Genomic DNA, 18,434 nt, shown 5'->3' on the forward strand with positions numbered 1-18,434 from the left:
TTGGTTTATTTTTTTTTTAGCCATCGTCGTAAAATGTTTATTTAATTGAGATCACTGCCGTCTACCCATAATGTTTGTCAAATGCAAATAAACGCGCTGCAGCTCGTTTTATGTAGATAAAAATGTAAAAAGTAACATCACCGCCGTATACTGTACATAGATACGCTCAAATATTATATTATAATACCTATATCTAACATTTTAATATAGGTTTAGGTAGGGCGTCGCACTAATGGATTTTCGGGAAACATATTTTACTTACGTTTACCTGATTGGTTAATGGTCGGTACACAATATTACGAGAGTTCTCAAACACGGTTTTAATATTTTTGATTTTATAATTGAACCGGCCGTCCAATCTACCTGTCCTATCTACGTGCCCGTGTACCGCCTGTATACCTATACAATATAACAGTTGAAATAAAACCTGTACGTCTATTGGATCTTTACTTAAGAATTATTTTCCCACACCGCATGTATCTCAATAGAAGTATACACACTAATACACTATAACATAGTACCTACCTGCCATCATAAGCCTAAATCAAACTGTCAAAACGAGTTTCTCGTCGCGTCGGAGACCCGTAGTCCGCAACACGGAGTCGTAGAACGTATACGAGAATAAGTAGGTTGGTATGTTTTTTATTTTTTTGAAAAATACATGCATATGGGTATAAAACCTTTGGATTTACTAAAAAGGGGCTTGGTAAGTTCCCACACAAAACATATAGTAGGTAAGTGGTTACACATGTTGACATGTAAGTTCGTAAACACGAACAAAAATACACCTACACGTGTATAATGTAATTCCCTGTGCAGCGATACAACGCGATTACTATCTATACTTACCCATGATTAGATAAAAGATAATTCACTGGTTGAATTCAGTACTCGTAGATTATTAACAGAGGTAGCACTATACAAGTTATAGAAATGAACGTAATTTTTTATATGTACAGCGAAAAGGGAAAAACTCTTTTAGTTCATAATAATTATAAATTTTATAAGAAAACACACCGCTATAGCAAATATATGTACTTCAGTAAGTACTTGGAGGTATTATTTATTATAGATGCATTTTTCCGCTTAGAAACTTACGTATTGGGTAATTTTTAACTGCTATATCTCACTTGGGAACTTACATTCGGATTGCAATTCGTAATGTCTTTACAAAAATTATATCGTTGGGCGTGCATGTCGATACATACTATATAAATATAGGTAGTTACAATATATTTTATAAAATAGTAGTACCTACTGACTAGTACCTATACTTAGCTATAATATTTTAGGTATCTAAATATAATAGTAAATAATGCTTAAAAAATAGCCGATATATTAAGACAGTTATAAAAAATTAAAAGAACTCTTGAACCGGTGAGGGGGGGGGGTAAGCATGACTTTGAGTAGGTAGACAGTAGGTATCTACTTTAAATGAAGTAATAATTCAATATAACAAACAGAGCAATTATTTTGTTCAACTATTGACGTATTATTATATCTAATAACACATACTAATAATTAATAGTAAGAATATAATTATTATAATATTATAAATATGGTGGCCGATGAGGAAAATATTTAAAAACCAATTAGATAAATATACACACGTAAACGACTACCGCATATTATAGCTGAAAATATTTTATGCATGTAATTATTTTTTAATATCTATTATCTATCACGAAAATGCTATTTGAGATCTAAGACTAAAACAGAAGTATATTTTTTCACATAGGTAGGTATATATAAAATAATAGATCATTATTATATAATATTTGTGTATATTTTAATTTCAAGCACTTTTTTTATCTAAACAAATATTAAAATAGTTCTTTTTGAAAATCATTTTAACATTTTTTAGTTATAAATCGCTTAAAAATTGTTACATTTAGTCATTTTAAACATTTGTAAACAATTTTTAGTACATTTAAAAAACTATCCATTGTAATTTACTAATATTATTCTAAATGAATGTTCATCATAGTAACCTAAACAAAACGTGTTATAAATTACATAGAAAATGATTTATAAAAGTAATAAAAGTTGCTTTAGAAATATGTATTAAAAGTTCTAAATCCAAATTATCTTTATCAAGATTACTCATAACTATTTATAAGTTACAAAAACTAAATTACCTATGTATAAGTAATTGAAATAAAATATTTAATTTTAACTTCGTTATACATATTCAACTCTTTTAAATTTGTGTAAATGAGATTTAATTCACCTAATATTTACTTAAACAACAACCCAATTATAATCGTAATATAATATATATAAATATATAATTATTAATAAAATAAACAGTCCATATTTTTGTAATTATACAATCAATAGTTATTTAAATATTCCAAACTATAATAGTTAATAATAAATAATAAATAGTTAGATAGTTAGAATCTTATAGATCAGATAACCATTAACAATCAGGAATTACGAAATATACACAAAAAAATCATAAAAATGTTATATATCTAATTTAGTTATGAAGTATAAATTAATAGAAAATTATAATAATATCAAACGTCAAATTTTATAATGGTTATAAATCGCAATCCGCAGATACCAACAAAAACTCACCTGATACTAATAACTTCTCTATCCTAATATTTATTTATGATTCAGTAAACAAAAAAATTATAAAATGCAATTAGTCAGAAATGTCATTGAAATAAAAAAAGTAGTAATAATAACTATGAAAATTTTGAAATCAAACGGAAAAAGTAAGTTTAGTGATTATTTTGATGAACACCGGAAAGTTTATCAAATTCATGTTCGACTTCAGCATCGATGCGCTCCATAACGCTGTCAGGAATATATTCAACGCCAGTCATATCAATAGGACCGTCAAAAATAGGTGGAATGGTGATGGTTGATGGATCTTTCTTTTGTGTAGACTCAGCTTTAAGATCATTGACTGTTCCATAAACAACAATGGTTAATACCAAGAATTTTCCTTGCACAATCAATCTGTTTGTCCATATCTAAAAAAAAATATTTATTTAAAAAATTAAAAATAAAGTTAATTTTTTATCTTAATTACCTCATTATCACACAGCAATTTTGTATTTATATTTTCCTCGTAGTTGAGTTCGCCCAAATCCACATTTGCCGAAGCAGATTCTTCATCCACGTTGTTGCATTGAAATGTAATCTGGATTTTTCCAGGTTCGGTTAATCTGAAAATTAAAAATTCAACTATTGAAAGCAGCAGTAGTGGTTTGTCATATTTTTGCTGTAAACGTATTCTCATAGACTACGGTACACGTAAATAATTAATCACTTAACTATTCGTTGTTAATTAAAAATACATTATTTACCCAGGAATGATTCCTCCGTTGGGAGTGGGCGAAAACATTGATGGTGAAAGAATATGGATATCAGTGATGTTCACGGGTTTCTGAAATATGACTTCACTTGATTCAAGTTTCTATAAAAATCAATTTGAATTAATAAGTTATAAAAATACACAATACAATAGATACATAAATATAGGAAAATCTAAAGATGATTGTACGTCTGCTTATAAATCAAGAAGAACTGTTTCAATTAAATTTGATTTACTAAGTAGGTATTTATCTATAGTAATATGTAATTTTCTATTTAGCCTAGGAACACAAGGTATGCTGCAGAAATTTATATCATTATATGAAGTGATTTTATAAGAAGTAAACAAAGGGCTGGCAAAAATAACGATGTGATTTGTTTTGATTTTATAATAACATTATGTGGTCTACTACGAACTCGGTAATGGAATCGAATAGGTGCGACATCACAAAATGAAGAAATGTGCAGTTCTCATTTACTGATACTTATAAGAAATTTGATTATACTTTCCCTTTCTATTTTCTACGTTTTTCCTTTACTTTTTAAAATTAATTTTAATTAACCATAATGTACTAATACAATAAATAATAACATGTTTTTTATATTCATTTGTTAAAAAAAAAAACATAACTCCTTTATTTAGTAAAAAAAAATATTGTCCCTCCTCCACTGAAAAGGTTCTCTGAATTAAAAATTTTTAGCCCAAAATGAACGAACAGTCACTTATACCTACACTTTTGTGATGAACCAGAGTATGCCTTAAACTAGCAACAAGTAGAGCAACAGAATAGCGGTACGCCGGGAAATAGCAAGCAAAATGTTGTATTCTTACTAACCTTAGATATGACGAATGAACGGAAAATCGATTCGGCGGCCACCACGCGTCTCTCGGACTTCTTCGGCTTACACATGCTGTTGAACGGTGAGGTTCGGGCACGACGCTGTTACGATTTCAGACTTTCAGAGACTGACGCAGAAGTTTTGAGGGAACTCGACGGAATGGCGACGGGTGCACAGTGCGTACGGGAAACGAATGAAGTGATTACCGACTGATTAGCGTCGGTCACTGAAATCGCTTTGGCCTTCAGTGGGGGAAGAAAATTATGACGCAATCGCAAGTTTAAGATAGATACTCGTCGTATAGTCGACAATCGGCGGCGGCGGAGCAACAGTTTCGGGTTCCCAGTCAGTGGGCCGCAAACGACGATTCCACGGCTTCAGAATGTCGGACGTTAGCTCTTGCTGTTCGTTTACCACCAATGGAACACGGCACACGCGTGAGGGGGTCTACTGGTTAGGCGGCGTTCACGTTGGTGGTAGTCATAACCCGGTCAGACGTGTTACGGTGGATTAGACTGAGAAACTTCGCCGCTATTACTAAGATATCTTCTGTCAGTGTAGTTCAACGTTCGGCTCCGAGAAAAGGTTTTATGGTCAACGGGAGCTTTGTCATCGTCGTTGTCGAACTAGTATAAAGTCAACAGTCGTACTTGTAGGTAATGGACGCAGTAGTATAGTATGACGAAATAACATTATATTTTACTTACGTATTAGTCATAACTGATTAGGTACCTATAAACACGATTTGAGAGAATTGCAAACGATAATAGTTATTTCAACCACAATTTACCAATATTTTTTCAATCGTACCGATGATGCTGGTAATACCTACGATTATACTCCCAAAAAAGCAAAAGCCGATTTCGATTTGTTATAAATTTATTATGTTTACTAGAGATCGATCTAGCGGCCAATTCTCGAAACTGTTACACATCATTACGATTATTATCGTTTTTACAAGAGAGCGCAGTCTATATGTTCTTTCACGCTCGGGAGCGCTCCGTTTTATCTCTTTTACACAATACACGCTATACCGCGCACAATACAATCCGCACTTGGATGATTTTCTACTTACTACTAACTACTTAAAAACGATCGTTATCGGTTTCCGGTTTTTGATTTCAGGTGGCAAGTGTGACTTATAATTTTAGTAGCTCTTAAATACGATCTAACGAATCTGTTAGATTAATCTTTCAAGATAGTAATAAGTTCTAGGTAGGTAGGTACTGTAATTATTGTCTAGGCCGACGAATAATTTTTAATAACTAAAAAGCGCCCTCGCACAATTCGGGCGATTGCACACACACACACACATTCACACGAGCCGTCCGTTATTTTTGTTTTTATTTTCTCATTATATTTATATTTTATCGCAGTATTGTCAATAATCATAATTTAATATGCTAATTTTGTGTCGACGCTGTGTCGTCCGTCGTCCGTATAATATGATTATAATGAGTTCAGCAGACTTGAGTAGTATTCCGAATACAGTATTCTGAGTACTTTTTGAATACTCTTTTAACGTCCAATCACACTTAAAAAATAATTTCATTACTTATTTCGTCATTGAAGCTTTTGTACTTGTGTATAATTATAAATAAAACGAGATTATTATAGGTACCTACTACCCAATATTCATTTATAAACAATGAATTGAAAAAAATATATTTTCGTCATTGAAATCTAAATCTACTAAAAAAAAATATTCGAAAAATATTTGGAATACTTTTTGTGAAGTATTCCAAATACTTGGAAATATTATAACAAAGTATTCAAATATATATTCTGAATACTTTTTTTAAGTATTTGGAATATGTATTCAAAATACTTTTAAAAGTATTTTACCGAAGTCTGAAGTTCAGTCTTCTCTCCAGCGTTGATGTATAGGTAACGCCCGCCTCTTACGTGTGCTAATCGCCGTCGGCATCTTTTACTCAAAAATGTAATTTTGTGTGCGCGAATCACCACTAAGTTTATTTCCACAAGTGACATTTTTCGTGTGCGCAAATCGCCACTTTTTTTATATTTTATTTTGTGTGGGCGCGAATCGCCACGTTTTCCTTTGTAATATTATAATATAGAGTGTGCGCTAATCTCCACTTCCATTTAATTTTTATATTTATTTATAACAATAATTATTATTTTATTCAATGTGTTGTGTGTGTGTGAAATCGTATTACATAGGATATAGGTAACCAGAAGTACTATTTTTCATAGAACAGTACTATTTTTTGATGCATGTCCTAGTGTCATTAACAATATTGTGTTTAGTATACGAAATTGTAATCTTTTTTTGAAAATATTATGGACTACTACATGTTTATGATTTTTCATAATTTGGTATTAATTTATGTTTTATGGTTAGAGCTATAATACAATCTAATTGGTTGTTAGCATAGTTAATTTAATTTGTTAATGTTTCCTGCGTTTTAACAAAGTTTTGTATTAATTTATTCAAATTTTACACTAGGTATTTTTATCTTTAAAAAATAACAAAAATATTTATGCTTTTGATTAAGTTTACTTAAATTTTATAAAATTTTTATCATAAAGACACATATCGACACATCTAATGAGTTGACATAATAATTTTAAATAATTAGTTTTTTACTACTTAGGTATGCAATAATAATAATTAAAAAAAAAAAACAATTGTTGTAGATGACCTATGGTCTATGATATGGGAAAAATGGGTTTACGCATTGGCAATTACGACAGAGGAAAAGCTAAGCTTTAAAATGTACTTTTTTAAATTTGTAAATCTCGTCACCATAGATATAGGTAGCAGGTGGCCAGCGAAGCACCGGCTGTCTGTAAGGTGGTTTTTTATTATTATTTTTATTTGTATTTTATATTTTATTATTATTATTCGTGCCAAACCGGCAATTTAAATTATTATATTATTATAATAATTAATAATTAATAAAATATCCTTTATTATAATTTATTTTATTGAGCTAAAGGATATTTTTTTATATTACATATTTAACTTGTTGGGTCATAAGGGCCGTAAATCATTATTATTATCATCTTATTATATTATATAACCCTTTACAATAATTTCATTGAGTTACCATTTATTTAGAGTTACCTATCCGTTTTAACATTTAACACACACACACACACACACACACACCACCACCACCACTCTCTAGTCTGTTTCGGCAAATGTATTATGTATACTTACACAATTTACACAGGTCGGTATCGGTGTGTGGGTGTAGCGTACAAAGCAGTTTGGTAACCGGGCGCGTATGTTATATGCTCCCGGCCCGTACAGTAATGATACTCGTATCACAAAACTTCCTATTTTATATCATTAATATCATTACTAAACTGATACTTAAAAATATAATATATTTTATGATGTTGTACGTTTCAAAAAAAAAAAATTATTTTTAGATAGTCGAGATTGTTATAATATGTATTTTAGTGATTTTACTTCTACATGCTCTATTTGTACCGCGGACATCCAAAATAACAACCCGTGATGACAAAGGACGAAAATCGCTTATACAATATTCTATACGAGATTCACAACAATCCTTTATTTTTTTTACTAAATCATCTCCTGAAGTTGAAGAAATAATTGACTAGAAAAAAGGTTTATACCTAATTTTAATATAACAACTATTATGAAATTTGTTTGAGCTTTCATTTAATAAATTTTAAATTGTATAAACCAAAAATTCACACATTATGGTTGTTGTGTCCTTAACTGGAACAGGTTTTTTTTTTCATATCATCGAAAAGTTCCCATTGACGACCACTGCTTCTTTTTACATATGCTGTATATAGTGCCCAATTGAAGTCCTTAAACCACTCTTACCACGATGAAAACAGACAGCACCACGAAGTTTATAATTCGTTGTTCCGTGAATCAATAACAGCGGAATATCACAGAGCTTAACTTTTAATAAATTTGCTGCCCCACTGCTTCAGAAAAAGTAGCTGAAATAATAGTAACAGAAACCGCAGTACGTAAGTAGCCGACAGCCGTATGTATAATAATTTAAAAATTTATAAATAATATATTGTACAGAAAGTGAGGATATAAACAACTGTTGAGCATTTCAAGGCTCTACAGTCATTCGTTTTTGAATTAGGTATAGGTAAAAAAATATTTAAATCGATTTTGTTGACAACTGGTTTACGGTACCTACATACTAGCATTTTTGCTTAATTTTGTGTTTTGTTTTTCATAATAATATAAAAAAAAACACTATGCATTTTTTAATTTTGGTCTCTCGTAGACCATATTGTATCGATTACATCCATTTTGCTACTAGAAACCATTCGAAAAATTTGAAAATCGAAATATTTTTAATACGGCGGCTATTATCATTCCTATCGTTATCACCACGAACTATTATCTGCCGTCTGTTTACCGCCGGCCACCGCCGAATCACCACCAGTGATAGACGACGGTCTATGCACAGAGTATCTCTTAGTGGATAGGTACCTATTACACCTACTTACTAACTTACTGTTTACTACTTTAGTAACAACTGTTAGCTTTGCGCTGTTCGTGTTCCTGTGTCGGTTCTCACTGTTGAACGGCAGTCGTCGGGAAACGCTTCTTTTTTTTTTTTATTAGCCGGCACAACGATGAATTACTTTCCTGTTACTTTCTTGTTGATGGTAGTGGCTGAGACGCTGCTAGCAGCTGTTATGTCCGGCGTAAATCATCTGACCGACGGACAAGAAATCGAAGAAAACCTGATCATTTCAAGGCGTAGAGCGATCTCCGAACATGACCACCGGTCTGATTCCGCTTACGCCGGCATCTTGAGTAAGTTGCATGTTAATTATTGTTTTTCTCCTCCGAGCAGTTTCATACTTTTTTCCGATATTTTAATGTATAATATATATTACAGATAGGTTATAGTTATAGTTTTATTATTCACTGACCTTATAATTCCGGTTATGATTAACCATTTAATAAGAAAAATTAACGCACATTGGGTGTATTTTTATTTTAGATTTATGTTTAAAAATACAAAATAAGACTATGCGTCCTGCATAACCATAATATATTTTTTTAAATCTTAAACTTCTGTTATCATTGGCCAAATCACTCAAACAGCACCCTGAGTTTTGATTTCATCTCCAATATCATTAAATTCATAGTGGCTGTCAAACCACTCTACCATATTCAATATCTCACTGACACACTTCTTAACTATTAGTAATTATTTTAAACAACTTTAATATGTAGTCTCAATGGTCACTGCCTCCAAAAGTTATCTTAAATTAAACAAATAATAATAATAACAATATTATGTACAATAATATATTATATATAATATATATTATCAGCATAATGAAATTAAATTTATTTATTTGTGTGTATTCTTTTAGGTGATGAGGAAGATATAGAAGAAATGAAACATTTAGATCCATCAGAAATAAAACCACGTATGAGCATTATACTTGAAAGTATGGATATAAATAAGAATGGCTTTATCGATAAAATGGAGCTGTTGGAAAAATTATTGGATTCTTATCGGTAATTATGATTGTCCCTAATTACTTGTATAAAGATTAAACATAGTTTTATTGAACACATTGATATTCATAAATAGTAATTTAGTTATAAACTAAAAGACGTTCTTTGCTTTTTACTAATACGTATTATAGTATAAATACAAGATTATATTATTAACGTTTTATTATATGTATAATACTTTTATTTTGCCTACTTTTAACAGTTTTGTATTTTTTCAAATAATTGGTATCTAAAAAATGCATTCTAAAAAATTAATTAATATTGATATGAAACTAATCATTTACTATCCAAAATATTATAGTTAAAATTTAATTGATATTACATATCTATTATATTATTTACAAAAATATGAGTTATTCCAATTATTAGTGATATTTTAATTGTTATTATTTGGTGCAAAAGCTTTGACAAACAATTATATTTTAAAATTCATACCATTTAAATATTAAGTTTATTATATTTTTTTATTTTTTTTTTTTATTAATATTCACAGGTATGAAGTTTCAATTGTTAAGTTTTGAAAATTATATGTTAAATGCTGTTCTTAATTATTGTATTCTATTGTTTATGAAAACATTTGTTATTTTACCAGAACTAGGTAATTTTCTAATTATATATAATTAAGTAGCATAACAAAGATAAAAACAACACAGTTAATCTATACATTTTTGCTTAATATTTTTTTCACGTATATGTATTGTTGCTTTTCTTATTTTAATTTTTTAATTTTATAATAGGTATTGAAAATATTCAACATAATGTCACAAATAATATTTTTATTTTTCAATTTGAATATAACTCAACATTTATATTACAATAACTGAAAATAATTGGTTATTTATTATAGAATATGCATAATTTATGATATTGTTACAAACTCTAATAGGTAATAGGTCGAAGGTATAAAGTTGAAATATTGTTATGTATGTTTATATTTATTGACAAATACTCTTAAGTTAAAATTAATTATTAACACAAATAAAATAAAGTGGCAAGATGTGAGGTGTGCTGTTAGCTCCATGTTGTTGCTTCAGAAGTCCTTGTTGATATGAGGACCAGCTCTCCTGGACCAGAGTACTTATTCCTACTTATAGCTATCTCAGATGACCATGCATGGTTTGCCAGTGATATTAAACATGTAGCCTGCATGCAGTCAGCAAATACTTTCAGTGTAACTTGCATCACTTCTCAAACTTAAAAAAAAATATATATATTAAAAATAAAATAAACCTTACAAAATAACTTTTTAAACTTTTTATTAAAACATTAAATTAAATTAAAATATGAAATGCTTGTAGTCTTTGTCACTGTGAGCCTTATATTATAAAAAAAAACAGAATTATGATATCTCCATTTTTTCAGAAGAGATCACAAAGGGTAAATCCTCATGGGACACCCTTAATACTTACAATAATGTATATGTATATATTATATTGAAGCTTACAGCTCTATACAATAGATGTTTAAAACAACAAATAAGTAATTATAACAATATAGGTACAACATGCAACATAACTGTATAAAATATCCTCAATATGACATTAATGAAAAATGTGTTATTTATTTATAATAATTAATAGATTAATTCTAGTTTATTAATTTTTGTATAATATATATTATAATCTTATCTAAAATATATTGCATTTTAGAAAATTATCAGCTGAAGAATCTGATGCAGAATTTTTAACTAGCGATCTTGATGAAGACGGTCTTGTTACGTGGAAAGAATATGTTGGTGACACTTATGGTTCAAGTGAACATTTTGATGATGAAGTAATTGTTTTGAAAATCATTTAATAAAACTACTATAATTTTTGTCATAGAATACATTAATTTTAACCATGATAATAAAAAAAACATTTTTTTAATTCTGAGCAAAATTCAAAATTGATTAGCTCCATGTTCATTATTACTTATCAAAGTAATAAAAACATAAAATAAATATAAAATCAGTTTTCTATCATATAATTTCATACTTTAACTTTGATAGATATCTATAATATTAAAATCGATCAGTTAACTTGAACCTTTGCTTATGTTTTATTATTATTTATAAAGAATTATATTATATTTTAAATATAATATTTAAATTTATTATAATTAAATAAAAAAAATATCATCACAATTTTTTAGTGAAATAAATATTGGTATGTTCACTCAGTATATGAATGTCCAAACTTTATACTTAACATGATTAAAATAAAAAAAAAATAAAACTTAATTTTAAATATCACTACTTGTATTAATTAAAAAGAGCCTTACTTTTATTTAGATGACAGAAGATGAAAAACAATTATTTTTGGCTGCTGATGTTGATAAAGATAATCATTTAAATAAAGAAGAATTCCGTTATTTTTATACTCCTGAAGATTACCCTCACATGCAACCTTTAGTATTACTTGGTGTAATGAATCGATTTGACACTGATAAGGACGGGAAAATCACATTTGAAGAATTTATAGGGGATAGAAGTAAGATAATTTAACTTAATATTGTTTATTTATTTTAATTGAATAAGAATGAAATTTGCTTTATTCTTAAATTATTTTGATACATTTTAGGAACAGAACATTCTGAAGAATGGCTTGAGGAAGAAAAAACTAAATTCACTGAAGAGCTCGATGTTAATAAAGATGGAGTATTAGACGAAAACGAAGTGCATAGTTGGGCTTCACCAAACAACAAGTAAGAATTTAAATAACATTATGGTTATATATCTCAACTGTTTATTATAAATATTATTGTTATAATTGTTATAGTTATAACATTTTAGTATGAAATGGATGGTGAACAAATCAAATATATAATATATATTGTACTTTTAATTTTATAGCCAAATTGCAGAAAGTGAAGCAGAAAATTTAATTTTGAAAGCAGACAAGAACCAAGATGGCGTACTAAGCTTTGATGAAGTTCTAGACAATTATTATGCATTTATTTCTCCAGAAAGTGAGGGATATTATATATTTAGAGATGAGCTATAAAATACCATCATTAAAGACTAGTTTGTTATTTTATGAAGTTGGAATTATATGATTTATGAAAGTGTGTGTAACAAATTTATATGTAAATTGATTACTTGATAACAATTAATCAATATAATTAAACTAAAAACATACTATTTAGTAATGTCCAGTAAAATTAATGTAACTATGTATTAAAATTATTTTGGAACTCATATTTCAATCAAATATTGTTTTCATTATGTTATTGGTAATATAATTATTTAAATTAATTATTTTCTGATAAGTTTTTCAAAAGTAACTTTTAATAGTTGAGTGTACTGTATGTTATAAATATTATAACATAATTTCTTTTGAATTTTATTATTTTATACTTGAATATATTATGTTTAATTAAAATAATACTGTAAAAAACTAACTAAAATAATTAATTATAAAAATATGTGAAAAATGATTAAGAATAATATGAATGTCTAAAGTATTTAATTAAAATTATTTTTAATTAGTTATAGAGTTCTAATTGAGATTTGTATAAATTATATTCTATTATTTAACTATTGAACCTGACATTTTAATTGTATAAAAGCCATAAAATATTTTCTTCCTTGCCTTTAATTTTTTTTTATGTGGTTCACTATTTATGTTGTACACTAATTAGTAATTTCCTAACCATATAAATCATAAACATACATTTTGATGCCTTACTATTTATATTGTTCCTTAAAGAATTAAAAATGAGCATTTTAAAATGACTGATTTAGTACTCTTTAATTATAATGATTATTGGCTTATGGCATTTAACCAGTTAGCTTATGATTTATAATATTATATTTAATAATAGTTTGTTTAATGAAATGAATTGTAGTTATTCATGAATTATATTTGTAAAATTAATGAATTACTAAAATTATTAAATTCATAAATATATAATTTATATTTTATGTTCCTTTTTATGAAATTTAATTTTATCATTGCCTATTCGTAGTAATCGAGTCAAAATAGAAATAAGTATGTATTGTTATTATTAATTGTTGTCTCTTATTCATTGTGTCATTAAATATACTATATTAATAATCAAAATATTTTTAAATGTTAGAATTTAAAACCTTAACCATGAAGATTTTTGATTTTTTAAAAACTTACTACTAAACACTATTTAACTCAGAAATTATTTTTATTGTGCTTATATGTTTTTTTATTTTATCATTTATCAGTATTATTATTTGTTTTGCAGTATTGTGTTCCATTTTGCTTAAGACTATGTTATTATTAAAATATACTAATTAATATATTTCTAATCTGCCAAAGTACACAAAACATGTATATAAATAAACAAAATGATTGTATTTTTTTTATCATTTAAATATAAGTATATTTTTTGTTGTAGTTTACAAGTATTTTTAATTACTAGTTAGTTTTGAAGTTTTTTAGGTGTGATGTTTTATGTTGTTTTTATTTTCAATATTTCTAAATTTATTTTATTTAAATATTGTTTTTAATTAATACCATAACAAAAATTATTTTAAATCTTGCTAATTAAATTATTAGAGTAAATAAATTTATTTATCTTTTTTTCGTAATCTGTTAATATGGCAAACATTTAAATTTAACACGATTAATATTATTATTTGATATGTAATAAAATAACTAATAACCAATGATTAAAGAAAAATCAAATTTGCCTTCACAAACTCATTCATTTTTTCATCAATACATTTTTAAGAATTTTGTTATGCAGGTTAAACTTATTAAGAAAAATTATACCATAAATAAAATAACAATGTAGTTCCTATATAATTATCTTATACTTAATAGTGGTATAGTTTTAAAATGTGTTAGACGTGGTATATTCCTGTTAAATATTTTTATTTATTTTTTTACCATTTTTACTTAAGTTAACCAATTTTTAATGTTTCAAAAGGTTAAGATATCTACCGTATTATGTCAAACTTAGTATAACTTTGATACTTTATTAGAGTTAAATCATACACTTACGTACAAACAGCACTAGGTCCGCGATCTACCGCAGGTAGATTGCCTACCTAATAATATACTGCTGCGAATCAGAGTTTTTATTCCGGGCAACAGAAAACTTAAGATAAATCTAGAACATCATCCATCGAATATTAAATAACGTATTGAACAAAGTCTGAGTCATATAGAATTGGCATTATTAACGGGCAACGAAGTGCAAAATGAAGTAAGCAATACGAAGTCTGTCGGGTCAGCTATTATTATTATTAATATAATATAAATAATCTCGGTTTTCACCTGAGGTGACTTTTGCGCGGGCATAATGCACCATTTCATTTAAAGTATACTTTATGGCATGGATATCACTTAACATTTAATAAATCAGTAGTGAGTTAATTATTATTTTTAAACATGATTTAGTATTATTACATATTTTATGTATCAGCTCTTATATAATGTTCATGAATTTAAACATAATATTCACATTTTTAAATTCTAACCACTGCACTAGGAATAAAGTCTATTTTTATTATGCATCAAATGTGTGTATAGATATTTTATCTTTAAAAAATGGATTGTAAAAATCTACTGATTTTTATTAGTCCTTGCTCCCATCTATAATACACTTTTTAAATTCATTTTTAGATTATGTTATTTTCATTAATATATATCTTAATTTTTTTTCATGTTTAATGCCCATTAAATCATTGACAATACAATAGCCTTATATTTACTCTTTCCCCCCAAAAAAGGCACTTATGATTAAAATAATCTCTTATATCATTATCTGAATATTGATAGCCTTTGTTGAATTTTCCCCACCAACTTTGCATTAAGTGAAACCTGCAATCTTTTCAAAAACCATGTATTGTGAATGTGGCCCCTAAACATATTAAATTTAAGAGATCAAATTTTTGGAAACCCAACTCAAATTAACATTAAGAGTACTTTAAAACACAAATTTGTAAAGTTTTTATATGAAGATTTTAGTTATTGTTGACAAAATATTTTTATTAAAAAACCTTACATAGGTAGATATTTTTATTTTTTTTACTGATGTAGTGATACAAAACTAATGAATATGTAGGTATGTTTGTAACCAGTATTTAGATAATTATATGCTGTAGTTTTAACTTTCTACTTTATGTCTTAGTAAACATCTGACAAGCATCGTATTTTCTAACCAAGTCTAATTTGCATATTATAGAATTACGCTATACGGTTAGATTAATAATTTAAAAAATTGGAAGGTTAGGAATAAATACAGGAAATAAGGAATAAAATAACTAAAACTATTACTATTGGAAAAGTTTGAATTATTTGAAACCTAGACATTAAACGCCCATGGTTTGAAGTGCCTTCAGTAGTTGAAAAACAATATTTAATAATATGAAAACAAAAATTCAAAGAATTTTAAGTAAGCCCATTTGTTATTTAATTTTTTGCTATTAAAATAACAGCCTATGAGCACTAGTTGATTTTTAATTGCATTAATAATTGTCCATAACCGTAATAATTAATACATTAATTGTATGTTTTCACAAATAAGTTTAAGGATTTTTATTTTTTTTTATTTCAATACTTTGTATCAACAAGTTGCAAGCTATGAATTTTCAGTATATATTATTATACTTTTGTTAATTTTTGTTTTTCGGAAAATTGTTTGATTAATTTTCACATTTTTATATTAATTTAATGTAATACAAAAACATACTTTATTATTAATTTTAATCCTCTAAATAAGTTCACCAGTCATTGTGTATTTATTTAATACCTACCTATCGATTATTTCAGTTATTATAAAATTGAATCTATTCAATTTGTTTATTCTTATATCTTCTACTACCTGTCACACTACTGTCACTACTCAATATACCTACTTATACCTATATGAGTATAGGATTAGTTATAATTAAACACTTTGCAGTGTAATAGGTACACCATGTAATAGGTATGTATATTTATTATCATATTTATCTGCATAATTTTTAAGATGAAAACATGGTAATGAATGGAATGGGTAGGAATTGCTTGTCTATAATTTTGTATAAAACTGCAGTAAATTATAATATGTCATATTATAATAGCAATATTGCCATAAAAGTAATAACTAAAATAAATATTGTACCCGTAGACAGCAATAGCAACGTTAACAATGAAGGTTACATGCAGTAACACTAAACATATAAATACAGAAATACAATACAGGTATTGTGAATTAATTATTATACTGAAGATTAGAATGCTTTACTTCATCACAAAAATTAAAAATATATACATATACTGATATACTTACTACTATACTAATGTCTATATAATATATATTTAAGTAATATAGGTACTAAATACTAATATATAATATGATTAAAAAAGTAGTTATATAGGAAGATACTACAAGTACAATAAGTGCTTATTATGTTAGATTTTCATTAATAAACATATTATCTATCAACATTTTTATAATAATATATATATGATTCTGAAAGAAGTGATGAATGTACCTATAATGATTTTACAATGATTTGTTTTTTTATTATGTTTGTGTACAGCATAACTTGTGGAAATAATGTTTCAATTTCAAACTTCTTGGGTGGTTTCCGATGGCAAACTGAATATCCTTGGAGCATTATAGAGGTCAAAAGTAAGAATTTTGCAAAAGTTTTAAGAAAAAATCAATTTCTTTTTGTGGTTGTAACTCAGATACTAATCACTGTAAACTGTAAAGTGTAAATATTTGAAATTTTTAGCAAATATTTAAATTAGCGTTATCTAGGACCTAGGTATGTATAGTTAAATTTTCAAAATATTATGGCTTTTTTGAGCAATTTATAGACAACTGAAATTTTCGATTTCTCTAAGTATTTTTTTTTTTTGAAATGTTGATAAATTTTGGGTGCTCAAAAAAACTTGAAAATTTAACACGCGGTTTCTTATAAGTTTTTTTTATTGGAGTTAAAAAAAAAAAATCGTTTGTAACGATTTTTTTTTATAAGCGTATTAAATTCACGAAAATTTGCAAAATTGCAAGTAATTTTTTATTTGAAAGTTCATAAAATTTTTTGTATTTATATCTAAGGTTGAAAAATTCAACACTTAGTTTTCCTTAAGTTTTACTTCAAATAACTATAGAAAAAACTCGAAGTGTCATTATAGGAAAAAATGTTATGAGTGTCTGAATTTTAAATTTTACGAAATGCGTAACAATAACGATCTGATTTGAGGATAACTAAAACGATTTTTAATATTTGTTGTTATTCAAAAATTATAAGTCGTAAATATTTGACAATTTCACCAGTTATTTAGATTTGCAATTTCTTTACATAATTTAATTTTCAAAATATTTCGCTTATTTTAAGGCTATTTATAGGCATTTAAATATTCGTTTTTGTTTAGTTTTTTTTTATAAATATCGATAAAATTTTTTTGACTAAGTCAAAATACTTTAAAATTGAATACAAAGTTCCTCATAAGTTAGTCTAATAGTGATTCAAAAAATTATAAGAATACATGGGCACAATTTTTTTAATTATAGTGTTTAAAGTTCAAATATTGACAAAAATTCGTCAAAATCATCATGAATATTTGCAAATTATTTTGTACTTAAAATTTACAGAAAAATTTGTACAAGAGTAAAATTTAATACAATAATTCCCATAAATTTGATTTTCAATGATTATAAAAGAACTTGAACGTTGGCCAATTAAAAAAATTTTATCTTTAATTGATAGTTCAAATTTTTACAAAATATAAAATTCACTAGTAAAATTACGATTTACTATCAAATAATTTTAGATTTTCTTTGTAGTTTAAAATATTTA

General features: G+C 26.8%; 2 protein-coding genes across 2 annotated transcripts; one reads left to right on the forward strand and one right to left on the reverse strand.

Moving 5' to 3' along the window:
- Positions 1 to 1,764: 1,764 nt before the first annotated feature.
- Positions 1,765 to 4,529, reverse strand: LOC114127539 (protein virilizer homolog). Its single transcript, XM_027991803.2, has 4 exons — positions 4,167 to 4,529; positions 3,324 to 3,433; positions 3,047 to 3,182; positions 1,765 to 2,987 (listed from the first exon to the last, which is right to left on the reverse strand). Exons 1-4 carry the CDS (start codon positions 4,239 to 4,241, stop codon positions 2,733 to 2,735), a joined length of 576 nt encoding a protein of 191 aa, XP_027847604.1. The 5' UTR covers positions 4,242 to 4,529; the 3' UTR covers positions 1,765 to 2,732.
- Positions 4,530 to 8,454: 3,925 nt separating this feature from the next.
- On the forward strand, positions 8,455 to 14,222 carry LOC114127530 (calumenin-A-like). Its single transcript, XM_027991792.2, has 6 exons — positions 8,455 to 8,962; positions 9,532 to 9,679; positions 11,329 to 11,452; positions 11,952 to 12,150; positions 12,241 to 12,364; positions 12,513 to 14,222. Exons 1-6 carry the CDS (start codon positions 8,779 to 8,781, stop codon positions 12,661 to 12,663), a joined length of 930 nt encoding a protein of 309 aa, XP_027847593.1. The 5' UTR covers positions 8,455 to 8,778; the 3' UTR covers positions 12,664 to 14,222.
- Positions 14,223 to 18,434: the final 4,212 nt, after the last annotated feature.

The sequence above is a fragment of the Aphis gossypii genome, chromosome X, assembly GCF_020184175.1.
Source record: "Aphis gossypii isolate Hap1 chromosome X, ASM2018417v2, whole genome shotgun sequence".
Lineage (NCBI taxonomy): Eukaryota > Metazoa > Arthropoda > Insecta > Hemiptera > Aphididae > Aphis > Aphis gossypii.